Raw genomic sequence first — 18,835 nt, 5'->3', positions numbered from 1 at the left:
TAGCTTTGTTTCTTTTTGCTAGCATCTCTTCAGACTTTTTTATTGCCCATTTCATTGTGGTTTCTTCTAACCTGTCAGTTTATAATCCGTCTGTTTTCTTCATTTAGACATGACTTCAGCTTCTTGTTTCTGATAACTTGCCTTATGGGTGATGTTAGCTGCGCGCACTTCCTTCCACCACTTTCTCAAGGCTTTAGTAGATGGCAGACACTGAGGCTGTACTTCCTCTATGGTGTCCTTCAGGAAATTCCACTTTAGCTGTGAGAATTTACTGTTCCTAGCTGCTCCTTTTTGTTTCTTGTTCACAAGGTTTCTCATTTCTGTGTTGTTGCCCCTTTTGAAACTGGGTGCAACTGCTGCCAGCATTTCATACTTTGTCAGGTCTGTGGGAATTTTGCATATAAGCACAGTAACAGCAACCATAAGCTTAAGATCCAGAACAAGATCCCGCACATTAATGAGGACCAAATGAAGGGTTGCATCTCTCCTTGGGGCCTCTCTACCCAGCTGCTCTGCAAAACAGCATCAGTGGAGTCTCCTGTTGTCTGTGCGATACTGCACTGTGGCACTGCCCAGGCACCAAGGGGGTTGCCAGAAGCACAATTTCTGTGGTGTTTCCTGCCCTTGCTGCCCATCTGCTCTCTACTCTCCCCTCTGGCCAGGCAAGCAGCGTGCAGACCCGGTGCTGAGTACTCCCTGCTTCACTCAGTCCTTGCAGAGTCTGTGCTACTTGTGCGGGGCTTCCTTTGTTAATCTGATTTGGTGGCAAGTGCTCACTAACAAATTTCGCTACCCCATCACCAGCCCAGCTTACTCTTATCCTTTCTATATATTTGGTGTCGTGGTGTGGCAATGCACATGCATCCAGCATGTCATCATCTTCATGTAAGGCTAGCTGTTCAAGTTCACTCATTTTATTCACTGGATTTTTTAGCATTGTGTAGAAGTATGTGTCTTTGCTGGGTTTGGTTCCTTCTTCATCTCTGCTTGTTTTTTATTTCGTATTTCTACTCTCCGGCCTCTCCTGCACTTGAAAATGCAGAATTTCTATTCCTTTGTTTACGGCAGAAACACACCGAACTTTTTGTTCCCCCACCTGCTGCTCAGTTTGTAGCTTAATCACAACCTTCTTGATTTTCAATGCTAGCAGTTTAGTCCCTGATGAAGGCCTGCCTTTCTATATAGGCTCTTTGTATTTGAGAATGCTCTGAACTCCAAATGAATCTGAAATTTTGCTCTTTATACCATCCTCTCAGCCACACATTGAAAGTCCGCTTCTTTCTGGCCATACACAGGGTGGTGGGGGCATCTCAGAGAGCAGTGCTGGAGAGGGACTCATCTTCCTTTTCCCTCCCAGGAGCCAAATTTTGCCTCCAGAATTTCATGTAAGGACCAAAATCACAGGCTCCTACCCAGCACTTTTAAGGAACAGATCTGCTTTGGCTGTTTTTAAGAAAAGCTTTCTTTTATTCAATTTTAAAAGCTCTTTCATCTGAAAGAGTTTTTATTTACCTAAAGATATTTCCTAAATTTTAATTCACAATCTTTTAAACCATTCCTTCAAACTAAGTGTTTTTGGAACAGATTTAATGATGTGGTACAAAATAATTATGAGAGTTGCCAGATCCCACATACGTAATTCCAATACGAATCATATACTGCCAAAGTAATAACGGAAAACTGCTTTTGAGGAGATTGAGAATGTTAGCACTATGAGTAGAGCTACTATCACAAGACACAGTTTCCATTAAAAATTCACAGTACAGGTGTCAGAGAGTCTTTTTAAAAGTGCTACAGAAGAGTATCATTGAATATTTTAAGATTTTAAGGAGTTCCCTGAATGTTAAACCACTTCTTTTATTACTTTGTTGTTGTTCCAGGAGCACGTGTTGTTCCAGGAGCACGTAGAGGTCCCAACAGGAATCATTCCCAAACCAACACACACATGCAGAAGGACGTTCCTTGCCACAAACAGCTAAGATGCAGACAAGTGGATGCGGCCACATTCCTCCCTCTGCCTTATTTCTCAAACCTGCTTCTAGTGTTTCAAAAGGCCTTGCCTAACCTGTGTTTGACTCTGCAGCAGGACAGAGCCTGCAGCAGCGTTACAGAGCTACAGATTTGAGTAAAAAAGGGAGCTGAGATTAGAATAAAGGTTTGTAACTCCTTTTTTTATTTTATGGAAGTTACCTACCATGTTTTGATGTCCTAAGAGAAATAACAGTCTCTAAAATGCTATAGTAAGACCGGGCCTATTTTTTTAAATGAGGACTCTTTAGGAGAGTCAGATGTAAGGATTCGAACAATAAATCTCCCTTTCAACCCTGCGAAAAACTCAAAAACTTGAAACTCGTACTAAAGACTCCTATAGAGACTGTCAAAGGGATGTAAAAAATGCATAAAAAGTCAGCCGACAAATTGTGTAATTTCACTTTATTTTGCTGTGCAATACAACAGTTTCACAACTGTTCACTGTGTTAGAAGCCTAGACTGCAGCCACTGAAACAGGAAATCTAGGGCAACAACAAAAAAACACTGTTTTCCTTTGGGTCACCTTTTTGCTAAAAGCTAAATAGTTTAGTTCAGTTTTAAATGGTTTTAAAGTTTAAAAATACTTAAGTCCTTAACCACCTGTTAAAAAAGCAGGCCAACAAATAGAGTAAGTGTCTCTTACAAATATAATACAAAGAAACAAACCACCCAAGAGGAGCTAATGCAAAACAAACCAAAGTTACAGCTTAAGGACTTTGTCATGGTCTCTCCATATCCAACTCAGTTGCTGGATGGTTGTCACCTCTCTAAATTTTACTGAATTTCTTTCAGGACCATATATGGATGGGTTCAGGAAATCAAACCAAACCTGTGTATATGGAAAAAAATAAAATAAAAAAAATTGGCCTTTGGCCACATTTATGGTAAATGTTGCAATTGCTAAGTCTTCTGTTTCTTTGAACTACCTTGTTTAGTTTAGCAGTCTGTGATGATGAATGTTGGTACTGACCCAAGCCCAGACTTTTTCTCATTCATAAGGTATGTTTAGAAAGTTTTGTGTTAAAATGTTAATAGGTTGTCTCTATTCAAATTTGTTTCCACAAAAATGTTTAAATTACATTTGCTACTTATTCAGAATCCGGAAAGAGCAAGCTTACAAATGTTTTCATTACAAATATTATTTTCACAGACAGTCTATTTTAATTACAAAATCAGAAAAGGGGTCACTGGTGTGTAGAGAATACAAGTTAAAACCACAGATTCGTAAGGAATATTATTATGAGTGTTTTGCAGTAATATTTCAAACATATCCAGGGCTGATGCTCTCAAAGTTTAGCAGGCACTTTACTAAAATCAGAGCCATGTTCTAATATTAAACTTAGCAGCAGAGTTTAGGTAGGCCCGAAATCTTTTTCTGCTGGCTGCTCTGTGGAGGCTGTGCCTTTCTTCTTCTTCTACCTCTGCTTCCTCTGCCCCAGCAACTCTTGTAAGCCCTCATTTGTTTTCTTTTTTTTTTCTGTGAAGGCCTGGCTATTGCAAGCAGCAACATTGAAAGGTGGAAAAAGTAGTAAACAGCTATTGTTTGCTGTTCAGATGCATCAGTTTCAAAGTCGCTGCTTGGGGGAGTAGAGAAGGGCAGAAATTGCCATCTCCAGAGCCTCTTCCCACTCCTGGGAGATGCTGGTGGCACTAAGTCCTTTCCTAGCATTCCCTTTGTACTCAGCGGCATGGGGATGCGCTCAACCTAGCCAGAAAAAATGGATTACAGTGTGTTGATTGAAAAAGGAGGAGGACGGTTGCACATGCAAAGCATTTATTTAACGTGCTTATCAGAAGAGCGATGGGGTGGAGATTTACAGATAGGCAGGTGTTGAGACTTTCTGCGGGTAATGCTGTTGTTATAAACGTATGAGCATAAAAGCAAGGGAAATATTTGTTGATGAGCAAGAAAGAATCCTGCTAGAAATACAATGCTGTTAGTCATGATGTTGGCACCTCCAAAGGCTGTTTTGACTGGAAAGGCAAAGTCACCTGCTTGGAAGCAAGAGAAAAGGCTGCTGTGCATTACTGTCAGCTCTGTGGTGGAGTCCCTTCTGCATCTGAAATTCTGTATTTGGTTATCTCTGCAGGCATGTTTGAAGTTTGCTCTGCTATTAGTGCTGCTTTGCGATGAGCTGTGGGTATTTCTGGCCAGGTGATAATGTTTGTGATTTGCAATACAGAAATTGCTCACTGATTATGCTGTGAGTAATGTGCCTGTGCAGCTCACATTAAATGCAGAAACCACATTGATAAGGCTAGCATAAATCCTTTAAAAATTGAATTTTGACATTGTAAGGTTTTTTGATAAGCTTTGGGACAAGACCACTTTTTCAATTAATAGAAAAATTGTATGAGATTTTCACTAGGCTATCATATGACATAAATATGCTGATTTTTTCTGCACTGTTCTTTCCAAAACACTCACATGTGGGGTTTTTTCTTTTTTTTTTTTTTTTTTTTTGCAGAGTGATTGCTCCTTTAACAACGCTGTACCTTGAGGAGGGATCTTCTTAATCCTTTTTTATTCTGTCATGGTGAAAAACATGAGTGACAAGAGGAGGAGAAGACTCTTCCACAGGAGAGGGACACATTGCTTTGGTTAGAGGGTCAGCAAGTTCAGCAGAAGAAAGGTTGGTTGCATGATCCCAGTATCTGAGATACCACCTTTGAGCACTGGCTCCTTCGGGAAGAGAAGCTTTTCACCATTTTGAGCACGAAGGAAGAAGCTGCACCATGGGGGGAGAGGAATGGGAGGGCTTTCCAAGTGTCTCTCTCTAAATGCCCATAGGAGTGTTACCCAGCACACCAGAAACAGATACAAGTTGTATGAATGTTGATGTGCACCAACTCTTCATGCAAATAGAAGCATGTTGACTCTTCCCAGGTGAGCAGCTGGCAGCCTGGAAGTTAGTGGTGGCAACTGGTAATCCGGTAATGGACCTGGGGGCTGTTTTTTCTGGGTGGGTTGTGTGGATTTCTGGTCGAGCTCATGGGATGCAACCCCTGGTTTCTGGGAGCATCCTTCTGCAAGGAAAATTTGGTCTTGCTATTTTGGATCTCACCCAAGCTGCTCTAGCCAAACAATACTTTCCAGTGCTCAGATCGTTCTCATTCCTGTAGCACTGGTCTGTAAATCAGTGTGTCATGCAGACATAAGCATTGCCACTGTGGGTTTTGCCCTGCGCAGGCAGGCAGGTAGACTGAAAGTGTTTTGCGTTAGTGGGGAGTGCACGGCATCAGTGTCCCAAATTTGGGCATCGTCAACCACAGCGACATCGTGCAAACCCACTGAAGGGTTAAAAACCACAACTTGCACATGAGATTTTAACTGATATTTTCCCCACAGACTTCAGAACATGGTCCTGCAATTATTTTTATAGTCACAGAAGACAAAAAAAGAAACAACAAAGCTAATGTCTGATTTTTTTTAACATTCTTGATATAAAAAGCAGTGAAACTACTGTATATGTGTTGAAATATGTTGTGGTTTTCAGTAATGTCCTATTTCGTAACTTCTGTCATCAAAAAACTGGCTCCTTCGTTTGTGTGTGGATCAGCAAAGCTGCTTAACCAAGCAGTTGCACAGGTCTGAGTCTATATTTGCATCTGGCTGCTGCTTAACTGGGGAGTAGAGGGAGGGGATGAATTTTGGTGAGCAAAAAAAGTCTGTAGGTTGTGTATCTTCTCTTATATTAGTGTATGATAGAGTAAGTTTAGAGCACATACACACACACAGATGTGTTACTGAAATGGTGCAAAGCAGTACAAACAGCTACCTTCCACAGCCTTAGGCATTCTGTAATTCTTGAGTCAGGATCAGGGCCTGATGCTATGTATGGTGACTTTAGCATGGTATTTTATAAATGGATAAATGAAAAAGGACCTCAAATTGAAAGTGCATTTTGCAGAGCATACATATGTTAAGAGCTCTTAAGAAAACCTCCCCCCTTATTAATATATGTATTTGTTGACATATACGCTTGGTAAATATACAATGCATGCTACTAATTTCAAAGTTTAACTTTCTACAACCCTCCATACCAAAACTGGGCAGTCAGTTATTAAGTTAAAAAACCATGCATTCAGAAAGACTCATAGGGAGGCAGGGTTCAGGACTCGTGCTTCTTGTTGTTATGCTTTATTTAAAAAGAAAGACATACTGTCCCACTACATATTTAATTTTAGTTTCAATAGCTGGCTTCTGTATCAGATTCTCGAGTGGGGGATTTCTGCTTTCCTCTCTCCACATGGACCCTCCAGAGTTTCGCTCTTCCAGAAGACAAACACCTTCTTGTAGCAGAGTTTCAGTTTTGCTGCAGCTATAGACCCCTCCCTGCCTGAACCTGATTTTTGATTTTTCTAATAGGTCCTGCCTTGCCAGTGAGGTCTCACTCCTCCCTTCCCAGAAGGACAGAACATTTGCTTGATTACAGATGCCTGGTTTGGTTCACTTTCTTTCCTGCCCAGCTCCAGCTCTGGCACACCCCCGGCTCCTGCAGCCTCTGACGAGTGCCCAGATCCCTACGCGACGGCACACTGGAAACGCGACCAAGCAGCCTGCCCGCTGCACTTCCCATCGTCACGAGAACCTAATGCTTCTTCCCTGAATGACTTCACCTGTAAGCCTAATCAAAATAGGTTCTGTAGCCAAAAAAGTTTTTATTGCAATTTTTAAGCACTTTCTCTCACAGCTATAGAGCTGTTCCAGGCTAGAACCGGGAAAACACAGCTACGAACAGTCACAATTTTACTTTGTAGGTTTTCTGACAGTTTTCTGTTTTTCTCCTCCCACCCCAGGCCAACTGCTCATCTGTGTTTTTATTTTTGGTATCTGTAACTTCCTGTATCCAGCACCGTAATTTTCTCAGCAACAGTTACTTTAACTGCTCCCAATCTCGTCCCCTCTCCCCCCTTCCCCTTCCCCGGCAGAAACAGATGAGAGATAACGGTAATTTTAGCTTCTACTACGAGAGAACTCCGGCTACTACAAAGTCTCGCGGTGCTGCCGGCCACAGCGTGTTTTCTTCCCCCCGCAGTTTTGCACGAGTCCGGCAGGATCCGGGAGCTCGTGGCGAAGAAAAACGCGGCGCAGCGACAGTGCTGCGGGGTGTCTATGCGGGGGCCCCCCCAGACCCCCCTTCCCCGCCGCGGCCGGCACCCCCGGCGCAGCCCGCCGCCGCCGCCCCCTCCGCCTCTCCCTGCCGAGCTTCAGCTTCTCCCCACTTGCACTTTCACTTTCACCTTTTAACTTTTGTAATTTTGCTTTTGACTTTGCTTACTATGCGATAATTAGCTCTGGTCCTTCACTTTTTGCTCACGTTTTTCTTCTTACAATTTCCCTTTCTTTCCCTCTTTTAACTTTTTTTTCCCTAGTTTTCACTTTGATTTCTGCGGGGTAAGCAGATCTGGCGCTTCACTTTTTCTCCTTTTTCCTCATCTGTCCTTCGGTTTTCCTCTTTTTTTCTCTCGTTTTTCCTCATCTGTCTTTCGGTTTTCCTCTTTTTTTCTCGTTTTTCCTCATCTGTCCTTCGGTTTTCCACCGAAGATTCCCCTTCCAAAATCTTTCAGAATGTTTTTCTTCGTTTCGCCTCCAGCCGCCCCGCCCCGCACCTCGCCCAAACCCGGAGCTGCTATTCTCCTGGCAACAAGTGACGCGCCCCGGGGCGGACCAATCGGGTCCGCTCCTCCCCGCGGCCGGCCAGCCGGCAGAGCCGCGCAGCGCGCCCGCTCCGCTCGGCTCCGCGCAGCCTGCGCGCTTCGCCGCGCCACGCCACGCCGCCCCACGCGAGGATGGCGCGGGCGGCGGGGCGCCGCTGGGCCGCCTGCGGCCTCGTCTGGCTGCTCGCCTGCTGCACGGCGCGCCGGGGCGGCCCCGGTAAGCCCTTGCCCACCTTGCGGGGCGGGAGGGAGGCGCTGCGCGGCCGCGCGGGGGCCGCGGAAGGCCCGTCGCCGCGGGGGCCTGCGCCGGGCGGCGGGGTCCGGCCGGTGAGAGCCGCGTGGGGACTCGCGAGGAGCAGCGAGGGAGGGTGAGCCCCGCCGCTCCGGGGTGCGCGGCCGTGCGCGCCCTCCGCGGCGCTGAGCCCGCCGCGCACCTGCACGGCTCGGCTCGTCGGGCGCGTCGCCCACACGCTCTGGCTGCGCGTCAGTCGCGGACGGCGCAGCGGCCTTCCTACGCCGAGGTAACGTGGCGAAAGTTTCGGTAGCGCAGCCGGGACAGCTCGCGGAGCGGCGGCGGCTCTGGAAACAAGTGCAGCCTTTTCGCTCCGTGGCTGCACCGCGTGTGTTTTTATGTCCTACAATAACAGGCTCAGTTTTGTAGCTAAAAGATGCCTGGTAAAACTTCATAGCAAGAGTATTTGAGCGCTGGTGTTAATACTGGTTTCTAGAAAACTATTATACGAAGAAATTTGGTGAGGAAAATATTAGTAACTTTGCTGGGGAAATTTTAAAAAGTAGTGGTTTTTTTCCTGATGTAAGAATGAAGATTTTTTGGGAAGAAGTGAAAGAGGAATGAGGAAGTGGGGTGCCTGAGAAGAGGTAGGGGACATCAAAAAGTGGAAAAGGAGAAAAAAGTCTGAAGGGGAGAGATTAAAAAGCAAATAGTAAAAATAGAGGTAATGATGGAAAAGCACAGGGTGACAAGAGACAGGATTTGTTGGTTAAAATGTCTTAGTTAATAGAGAGGGTTAAAAAGAGGGTTGGTTAAAATGTGCTTTTTAGGAAAAGTCACCCGAGTAGGTCGCTGACTTAGAGATTCTTCTTTGCAGTTTGACCAACTCAGTACCATTTAGATACTGCTTGGCACTTATACAGTGGAAAATTCATTGGTATACTGGGAAATAGTAAAATTCACAGAATAACATCACTGAATATTTTCCTTGCAGTTCTGCCAAACCTATTATTAAGTCATATAAAAAAAAAAAGCAGTAAGAATGTGATTGACAGTGCATTTCTATTAAATACAAAACACTACTCAGCAGATTCCTTCTTTCAAGCAGCATAGTAGTAGCCTTGTGGGTCTGGGACAGCATAGGTACTTTTCAGCCTGGTCAGTGAAAGTTTTGTACTGTGGGAACGTCTTTATTTGCAGCATAGAAATGGTTTTAGGGCTTTTTTTCCCTACCGAGCTTAAACCTCCTGCCACTTTACATAGATGTGTTTTTACATTAGCACAGGTGTCAGCTTATCTCGGTAGAGCTAGCCATATCTTTTTAAAATCATTTTTAATGAGATACTAAGTTGAAAATGGAACTAATGGAACTAGTGTTCCTGTATCATTTCGAAAGTGATACTCCTGCTGCTTTGTGTAGTATATTCAGAGTCCTGCTTCACTGTACTTTTTGCGGTGAGCTGAATATTTGTTCAGAACTCTTCTTCAGAAATGATGCATTTTTTTCTTTTTTCTTTTTTTTTAAGTAATGCTGCACAGTTTTACTCACAGACTGGTTCAAATATGAGCCCATCATGCTGTGTACCACATAAGATGCTTAAAAAAGAAAAGTACTGAGTGAAGACTATTACTAATTGATTTTATGCTGCCTGTTGTGTGTTACTGCCTTTAGTCATGTCTATGGACATAAAGACAGTTTTTGACCCAGTGAACTTGCAAATTAATCAAGGATTAATCCAATCAGTATGCATTAAAATTAAAAGAATTCTCATTGATAGAATTGGGCTTAGAAAAAGGTCTCATTTGTCACCTCATAACCACTTTGAAAGAGGGTTTTTTGTTGTTGTTGTTGTTTTTGTTCCATAAGTAGAAGATACTCATGGAGAACAGGAAAATATACTTACTGGTAATCTGCAACTTATGTAAGAAACATAGCAAAATGTATAAGCAGCAGTCTCTCTACTTTCCTGGTAGCTTACCTCAGAACATGACTGCACTTTTAAAAGCAAACTTCCTGTGAAAGTGATGCTTAATCACACCTATATGTGAATATTTGTGTGTTCATATACAGGCAACGATGCATTCACCATTCGCCATGACGTACTGAACAAGTGCATACAAGTTCAAAGCTCGCGGATAGTGATAGCTGACTGCAAGGAGACAAGTGAAGCTTTATGGAAATGGGTGTCCCAGAATCGCCTTTTTCATTTGGGGTCCCAGCAGTGCCTGGGGCTTGATATATTTACCAAATCACTGTCTCGCTTGAAAATGGTCGACTGTAACTCAGAGCTTATGCTCTGGTGGCGATGTGCCGACGCTTCCATCCTAGGTGCGTCTCAGTACAAGGTGACCATCAAAGGTACTTTTGTAACTGCGAGCATAAATGCATCAGACCAGTGGAGAAGCAACAGTTCCTCTGATGACATCTGTCAGTATCCTTACCAGGGTAAGTTTGCACAGAGGATTGAAAGAAGCATGGATTTTTGGTGAGGCCCTTTTGCTATAAGTCTATGCCAATAATTACTTAAAGTTAATCATTGAAAGGAGCTAATCAACAAAGCAATAGAATGTTTTGCTGCATTGATAATCAGGTATGAAACTTTGCTATTTTTAAGAAAACAAAAAAACCATATGCGCAACTGCAGAAGTTTTTCTTAAGTGAGCAGCTTTCTTAGTCATGTCTACCTGCCCCCCCCCCTTTAGTAAGGCCCTTTTAAATTGTGAAGTATCAACCATGCTCTGTCAGAACTGTAACTGTCCTTTTCACAGTGGGTGGGAATTTTGCTGCTAACCTAAATGAGAGGATTTAAGGATAGTTTCTTCGCTGGTAGGCCAAACAGTCAAATTTGATGTCTGCTCATAGCTCTCAGCCTGTTGGGCTGTCAGGAACCATCAGTTTCCTTTACTCTGATGGTCTCTCCACTTGCCCTGGAGTCTGGTCTCATCTGAAATTTCAAAAGAAGAATTGGCAGAAATGGTGAACGCTTTGTGTCCCATTTGATAGCAGAGTTTTCTTTGTATTTGAGCTGTTCAAAGTGGCCAGACTGAAGGGCCCAGTAGGTTCCTGTTTGAAATTCGTTTTCCTTCTCCTGCATGTATTCACTTCCTAGCACCTTGCTCTGTAGTGCTCTGCGCAAACCATCTGAATTTCCCTGGGAAAACGTGTCTATTCCTAACATACCAGGAAGGCAGAAGCACATTTCTGATGTGTTATGCCCCACTTGGAAGAAAAAGAGTACAGAAAAATATTTTTCTCTCATGTCTTTCAATTCTGGCATTGCTGTATATTGTCTTTAACAACAGGATATGGTGTTTTCAGACCACAAGTGTGATTTGCCTGCTTCGAAGTTAACTGTGTCTGTACAAACAGTAACACTTATTTGCTGTCCTTTCCTCCCCCAGGTGACTTTACCTACTTATTTGCTTGCTTTTTCCTAGATATTTATACCAGAGATGGGAACTCCTATGGAAAGCCCTGCCAGTTCCCCTTTCTGTATAATAAGACCTGGCATCATGACTGCATTCAGGATGAAACACACGCAGGTGGTAAATGGTGCGCCACGTCTGAAGACTATACTCACGATGGCAAATGGGGAATCTGCTTACAACCAGGCATGTTGGGTTTCTAAATAGATGTCCTAAAAGAATCCTGTCACTTCATGTATGTATAGCTTCACCTTGGTGTAGCACCTCGCTCTTAAGCTGTGTAAAACAGATTCCTTTTCTGCTGCAGTGTTGATAGAGCAGTCAGTGCACGTTTACTTTGTAGTATTTATGATTTCAGTATAAATATATATAGAAGTCCTCTGTTTAAAATTTTTGTTTTGCAACTTTATGCCATTTCAGTATAGCTATAGTTAAAAGTATCATGTGCTTGCTTTAAGCAGAGGATGGTTGTCATGATATCTGGGAACGTGATCCGGGCTCTGAAAGTTGCTACCAGTTTAATATGCAGTCTGCTCTTTCTTGGAAAGAAGCTTATATTTCATGTCAAAGACAAGGGGGAGATTTGCTTAGCATCCAAGATGCAACTGAATTAAGTTACATACAAGGTAGGTATAATTATTGACATAAGAAAATACCAGAAAATGTTGACAACATGAAGAGAAGATAGCATTTTAGTTTCAGTCTTAAAGTTCTGGGTTGAAGCTTGTTGATACTTAAAACCCTGTGATGCTTTAATGTGCGTAGCAAAAATGAGTTGCTAAACTCATTTTAGAGACTTTTTTATTTAGCTATGTGCTTTCATTATAGTGGCTGGCTCTTGTTCATATTCCTAATGAATAGGGTGGGTTTTTTTGCTTTTTTTTAAATTTTTTTTTTAGCAGCATGTTAGCAGCTTGCTCTGTTATCATGAAATCATCCTCACTGATGTTCAGGCTTGACCTGGAGGAATTATCAGTGTGCTTTTGGGAGTATAAGATGAAATGATAAATATTTGAAGGTGTAGGGAGGGGAGACTTGGGTGGGTAAATGTGGGGAATTCCTCCTCACTTCAGGAAAAGTTGTGTATTTGATTATAGTAGCAGTTTTGTTTCCTCAAATGAATGCCCTTTCAGATGACATTTTTAAATTAAGTGACTAATAAAGGGTGAGCATTTTATACTAATTATTTTCTTTAAAAAAAAATCTAGGTAAAGATGACATTGCTGAGATCTTTTGGATTGGCTTAAATCAACTGGACGTTTCTGGAGGTTGGCAGTGGTCAGATCACAAACCCTTGAATTTTCTCAACTGGCATCCAGGTAATGATGTTTCCAGTGATATTAACAATATTTACAACACAAACTTGTATTTTGTTTTGTGCCCCCCCCCCCATTGGACTTCATCAAAACAAACACAGTTGTTCCATGTCTCTTAAAAGTTGAGAAACATCCTTTCTTCCTAAACAATGAATCTTGCTGTCTGCACTCATTCTATATGGAAGATTGGGTTAATAAGTCTCTAATAAAGACACAGCTTAAATAGGATCTTTGAGATCCATTTTAGCAGCTAGGGCAGCTGTAGATTCTGTTGCTAAAGTTCTTTTCCCCCTGGCGGAATGGCATTGATTTTCCTCAAATACTACAACTATTGAGGTGTGTGCAAGAGCTGACATTACACAGAAGTCTGACCTGTGTTTTTAAGCTTAAAGGTTGCTTAAATTTGTTTTTAGATAAAAACAAAAGATGTACAAAACCTTTGGAAACCTCTTATTTATTTGTGAGAATCGTTGATGAATAATATTCAGGAACACTGAAGCTAATATTGCTTTGCCATTCAAGCTAAATTTTGACCTTTTTTGAAATTAGCCTGTGACATGAAATCTGTGGAATAAGAAGTGATTTCTGTTACTTTTTTGAAAGATTTACTAAGGGATTTCTATAAGATTTTTCCAAATACAGTCTTTCTTTTGGAAAGTTTAAGGACTTTTCTGCGACTTACACTATTCTTCTGCAACTCCTATGACACTGAAGGACCGTATGCAGAGCTAGAGACTAGACTATCCTGAGCTTCAGTGGCATAATTCAGTCTACAGTCTTGGCAGGCATACTAATGTTACTTGGAGATTAAAACTTAAATATACAGGTGTGAAAGTGTGATGAACTATGTTCTGAAGTCAGTGGTGTTACTTAAGTTACTGGACTAACCCTGTCATCAGAAAGTTAAAAGTGCAGTTTCAAAGCAATAGGGACTGGACATTAGGAGGAGAATTGTGCAACTTTTGTGGAGTTTGAATTTGATGATGTGCACTCTTTGGAATAGTGGTGAAAGGTAAATGGTGAATAATGCTAAATGATTTTTCTGCAGTTACTGTTTGCTTCGAGTTGAGCTTCTGTGTTCTGTATTGGTAGGGGCTGTATATTTTTAAATCTGTATTTTCTAAGTTGAAACTTCCGTAGTTATAGAAGCAGATCATTGTAACTAAAATACCAGTAAGAAGGCACCAAAAAAGTAAGAATTAGTTTTACTTCGGAGGAAATCAAATGCGTAAAGCATGTTTTATCTGTCAGTTGTGTTGTAACCGATTTCATAGGGTCACTGAATGATGCAAAATGGAAGGGACCTCTGGCAGTCCCCAGTCAAACTTCTGGCTCATGTAAATCAGGTTGCTCAGGTTTTTGTCTAGTCAAATGTTAATATGTCCTAGGACGGAGATCTCACAGCCTCTCTGGGTGACTTGACTGAATGTTTGACTGCCCTTTTTGTGTTAAAAAAAAAAATTACTAATATCTAGTAGCAATTTTCTTTGCTGCAAGTTTGCCCGTTACCTCTTGTCCTTTCACTGGGCACCTCTGAAAGGAGTCTGGGTCTGTCTCCTCTGTACTCTCCCATGAAGAAGTTAATGTCAGCAGTAAGATATTCCCTGAGCCTTCTCTGCTGAAGGCTGGATGAACCCCGCGTGGGGGAGCTGGGGTGTGCTGTGTAGGGCACAGCATGGATTTGCATCAGGGCTCACAGAAAGAGAAAGCCAAAAGGTACCAATGGAAAGGGGCTGCCAAGGGAAGCTGGGGGCTGCAAAAAGAGTTCTCCTTTGTAATATTTTTAGTTTGGGTCCTTGTCTAAGGCTTGTCTTAAGGTGAGGGTTGAGAGAGGGTGCTGAGCTTCAGTGGGAGTGGGGCTGGACCGGGGCTGCCAGAGGAAGCTGAGGGCTGCAAAAAGGGCTCTACCCTGAGATATGCTTAATCTGGGAAAGTGCTCAGCCAAGGGTTTGTGGTATTGTAAACAGAACATTCCTCCTGGTTATAGGATTAAACACTGGAATAGGAGGCCTAATTTTTTGATTCTGTAGCTTTCTCTCTCACAAAACTTTGTGTGGGGCCTATGGTAGGTCAGGTGCCTTCATTCAAAGCATGTTATGTTCCTCAAATATGAGATGCTGTAATATGACATAATATGTAAAGTATTCCTTTATATATCCTGTATTGAGAAATAAAAAAAAAAAAAAAAAAAAAAAGCAGACTAATGATGGCTTAGATAACTTACTGTTAGATAACTTGTGCTTTTCTATTTTTTTATTTCTTTCTGTCCATAGATATGCAGAATTTGTCCCCTTTGGATGGGACTAGCTGTGTGGTGATGGATGCTGTCTCAGGTCAGTGGAAGAGTTACCACTGTGGGACTTCACTTCCCTATATTTGCAGGAAGTCATTCAAGGAGGTTTTGAAATTGCCAGGTAGGACAACTTGTATATGTTTGGTTTTGTATGTTAATATGAGAGAAATGTTAATTTGTGAAGTCCTTTTTCCCTTCCCCAAACCTGCTTAGACAGCTTTGCCAAAACACTTTCACAGTTGCTTTGGGTCTTTAAGCAGATCAAAATCCAACTCTCTCTGCTGTGTCAAGATGATGCATCGCAAACACCTTTCATTTTTCTCAGCTTTGTCATTCGTACACTAAGCATTTCCCAGCACACACTAAGTATTTCTCATTTGCCCTCTTTGTAATATTTTTCTCCGTGGCTTGTACCTTCTTTCATACTCTCTGAAAGTCTGCAACTGGCTTTTGCACCGCATACCTTCCTGTCAGTGCTTTTAGCCCATTTCCCTCACAGTTTGCCTGTATGGACATAAAATGGGACCTACCTGGGGCTTAGATCTAACTGAGCTCAAATGCGAGTTGTTAAGTGACCTTACTATCCTTTGAAACCAAGCCCAGCGCTGGAAGCCAAGAGTGCCTGAGCTGGTAACTGGCCCAGTGTGTAATGTTTGCTTGGCCCATTAATTTTATCCTGTAATAGCAGTCAGTAACAGAGTAAGAAAACCAAAACAGTTTAAGGCTTTATTCTGCCTCCCTCCACATACACACGCAAGTATGCACGCACGTGCTGTCCAGCTGTAACATCTACCTGCGTCCGTGCTCTTGGCCGATCACCTGCCTGGATGTCCGACCCTTCCTGTGTCCACTGCCTGCTCTCCCATGTGTGCTTTCGCCTTACCCGGTTTCCAGGGCTCATGTCTGTGGGGTTCTTGTGGGAAATCTTCACTGGAAGATGCAAGTGTCCTTGGATGTAGGGAGATCTAGGGGATAAGAGGGCTGAAGCAGTGTCCTGGGGGTGGAAAGCATCACTGCGTGTCCCTGACTGCAGCACATTTCCTCCAGCTCCCCTGGGGAGGTGTGTGCCTTTACTGAGGAAAAAAAATTGGATAAGCCGTTCAAATTTAGCTAAACTGCTTCAAACTTATAAATGATTTCTAGAAAACTAGTTGTCAGATGACCATCCTTATCTGTTCTCTGACTCCTCAGCTGGATATGTGGAGATGTTACTAGTGTTCATTATTCTGATTGATGCATTTATACCATGTTTTGAACCAGAAAGGCTTTTAATATATACCTTATTCAGCATACATAAAATAGTTTGAATTCTTGAATTATTTACTATTCAGAAAAAAATTATTTAAACCTAAGCATTTGTTTACTTATGAGCTATGCAAAATCAGTCTTTTGCATGGTACTGCATTGCATATAGATAATGATGCACTGTAAAAGTGCAAACTCCTGCCAGAACAAAACAAACAACTTTTTGTTGAAGCTACTACCCAGCAATGAAGTAACTTGTTTTGCCTCTATTTGCCTCTGAAATCTTGCTCCAATTACTTCTGAACCTTTTGCTTACACTAAAACCAGAGTGAATTGCAGCTTTTCACTTTCACTCCTGCTAAATTCTTTCTTCTTGTGCCCATATCATTGCTCTAAAATGTTGCTAATCCCCATAATGCTGCTCAGTCGAGACTATTTGCTTCACTATAGTGTGATGCTGTCTCAAAACATTAGTGCTGAAGAGCTGTGCTATTTATCTGTGAGCACATTCTGATTACTGTTTTCTGGCTGTTTTCAAGGTGCTGCAAGATTTAAAACATGAAAAAAAAAAAACAAACAGCACAGTGAACTATTCAGTGTAAAACAAAGGCCTCTAATTCACTTTCTCTTTACTGTCAGAGTCTTGGAGACACTTGGAGACTCGCTGTGATTCGGGCTGGCTTCCCCACAATGGCTTTTGCTACATGCTGGTAAACAACCAGGCACCTTGGGGTACAGCGCGTGAGTTGTGCAAGGCAAACCAGAGTGACCTCATCAGCATACAGTCGTTAGCAGATGTAGAGCTCGTTGTTACAAAGCTTCATAATGGTAAGTTGGGATACTTGGTGTAAAGGTCAACACCAAGTGCTGTGTACCTTACATCACAAAATGCTTTCCATGTTCTAGATTGTTGTGACCTCCAGCTTTTAAATGAAGAAGCTAATGCTGGGCTTGTACCCAGTCCAGTCCCTCTGTATTAGCTCTTTAGGAAGAGAAAAGCAAATACTATCACTATGAGAACTGAAATTAATATATCAACCGTTTAAGTAAAATGGTAGAGGCTTGGTAGAATAATATTACTCCGCTGATTTCAGAGGCAGTATTACACGGACTTTAGTGCATTACATACTTTGACATTAAAGTTTGATTTCCCCCCCAACACACTTTTTTTTTTTTTTTTCCCTTCCCATCCATGTTAATTTTGGTTTGATCTGTTTTATTTATTTCTGTGTCTTAGCAGGCCAACCTCCTTCAATTTTCCTAATAGTTTGTGTTTAATTTTCTCATTCAGTGAGGATTGTAGATACTTGGGTCAATATTTGACTGCTGGGTCACTGAACTAATAAACGTTATCTGTACTCTGTGGTGTTTTCTTTTTGTCCGCACTCTTAAAAATGAGATTTTGAATGAGTTTGTTCTTTTGTCTTTGTATGTTTATTATTTCTGTATTTTTCCCTGTTGTCTGTTACCTTCTGTGTAAAACTTAAATTCATGAATGTAATTTAAGAAACAAGATAATAAATGTCTCAAATCTCCATTCTTATTGTAAGAAAAAAATTGCAGCATTTATTCTGTTCGTTATAGTGATAAAAACTTAATTTTGCTGATTTCATGTTCCTTTACAGTTAACTTGTATATTATTCTGAAACTATAGTTTTATCCTCATTTTACAGATGTGAAAGAGGAAACATGGATTGGTCTCAGGAATGAAGATGTACCAGCCTTGTTCAAATGGTCAGATGGCTCAACTGTATTTTTTACGTATTGGGATCAAAATGAACCAAAAGTTCCTTTTAACAGCACTCCTAACTGCGTGTCGTATTCAGGAGAGGTAGGAATAAAGTGTTGGTTTATTAGGTTTTTTTCATCATAGTAGAGGCAACATTGATGTGTGTGAATGCAAAGAAGGGAGAAAATCAGATAACTGATTTTACTTCTGGAATAATTTTTAAAATACAGATAAATTAGCCATATCTTCAAAATGATTGAAAATCACTTTTCTAAAAGCAAATTTCTTAACATTATTTAGCCACCGCTTGCAAGTTTGTCTGCATGGGTTGTTTGCCGCAAAGAATGGGAAAAAACTGCTCACAGCTCTGAGACTGCCACTGCTATTGCCCAGCCAGTTGCCTCTGTCGCTCTGTGTTTTGGGTTACCACTTCCTTGCATGTCTGTGGCAGAGAGCTAGGAAGGAGATGGGCTGAGGTATTGAAAGCAAAAGCTGGATTCGGTCATCTCCAGGACCAGTTTGGGCCATCCCGTCTAAGGATGTGTAGCGAGATACCTTGGTGAGAGGAGAGGACAGGTGCTGTGTGTGATGACCGAGGACGAGCAGAGGGAAGCAGGCCATATCCCGTTCTCCTGGAGACAGTGGAAAACCAGGGCAAGCGGCTGCCGGCTGTGGTTTCCAGCTGGCAGTGTAGCTGTGTGTCCTGCTTCTCCAAAGTGTCACCCCCTGGGCGAGCCGAGATCCCCCTGCACCCCTGCCCTCCACTTAGCAGCACCCTGGCCCCTTCCTGCCCCTTCCACAGGCAGTCCCGAGCTTTCCCGTGTCCATGTTGCCTGCTTGCTCTTGCCCTTCAATACATGCACATATGTGTGTAATCCAGGGTATCCCACCGCCGGTGTTTT

The 18,835-nt window shown here is 42.2% G+C and overlaps 1 protein-coding gene across 3 annotated transcripts in view; it reads left to right on the top strand.

Annotated features, from left to right (window-relative positions):
- Positions 1-7,682: 7,682 nt before the first annotated feature.
- The window catches only part of LY75 (lymphocyte antigen 75), a 49,783-nt gene continuing 38,630 nt past the window's right edge, over positions 7,683-18,835 (top strand). The window contains exons 1-8 of one of the 3 annotated variants that reach the window (XM_064514833.1): positions 7,683-7,909; positions 9,996-10,370; positions 11,363-11,536; positions 11,812-11,976; positions 12,559-12,669; positions 14,940-15,080; positions 16,844-17,032; positions 17,878-18,035. In XM_064514833.1, the coding sequence (XP_064370903.1) occupies positions 7,825-7,909; positions 9,996-10,370; positions 11,363-11,536; positions 11,812-11,976; positions 12,559-12,669; positions 14,940-15,080; positions 16,844-17,032; positions 17,878-18,035 (1,398 nt within the window). In that variant the 5' untranslated portion in view covers positions 7,683-7,824. Of the gene's footprint in view, positions 7,910-9,995; positions 10,371-11,362; positions 11,537-11,560; positions 11,586-11,811; positions 11,977-12,558; positions 12,670-14,939; positions 15,081-16,843; positions 17,033-17,877; positions 18,036-18,835 lie in introns of those variants that run through there. The other 2 variants (XM_026094703.2, XM_064514834.1) reach the window with 2 other exon arrangements.

This window comes from Dromaius novaehollandiae, chromosome 7 (genome assembly GCF_036370855.1).
Source record: "Dromaius novaehollandiae isolate bDroNov1 chromosome 7, bDroNov1.hap1, whole genome shotgun sequence".
Lineage (NCBI taxonomy): Eukaryota > Metazoa > Chordata > Aves > Casuariiformes > Dromaiidae > Dromaius > Dromaius novaehollandiae.
The sequence above is the reverse complement of the archived record's forward strand: the minus strand, read 5'-3'. Positions and strand labels throughout refer to the sequence as shown.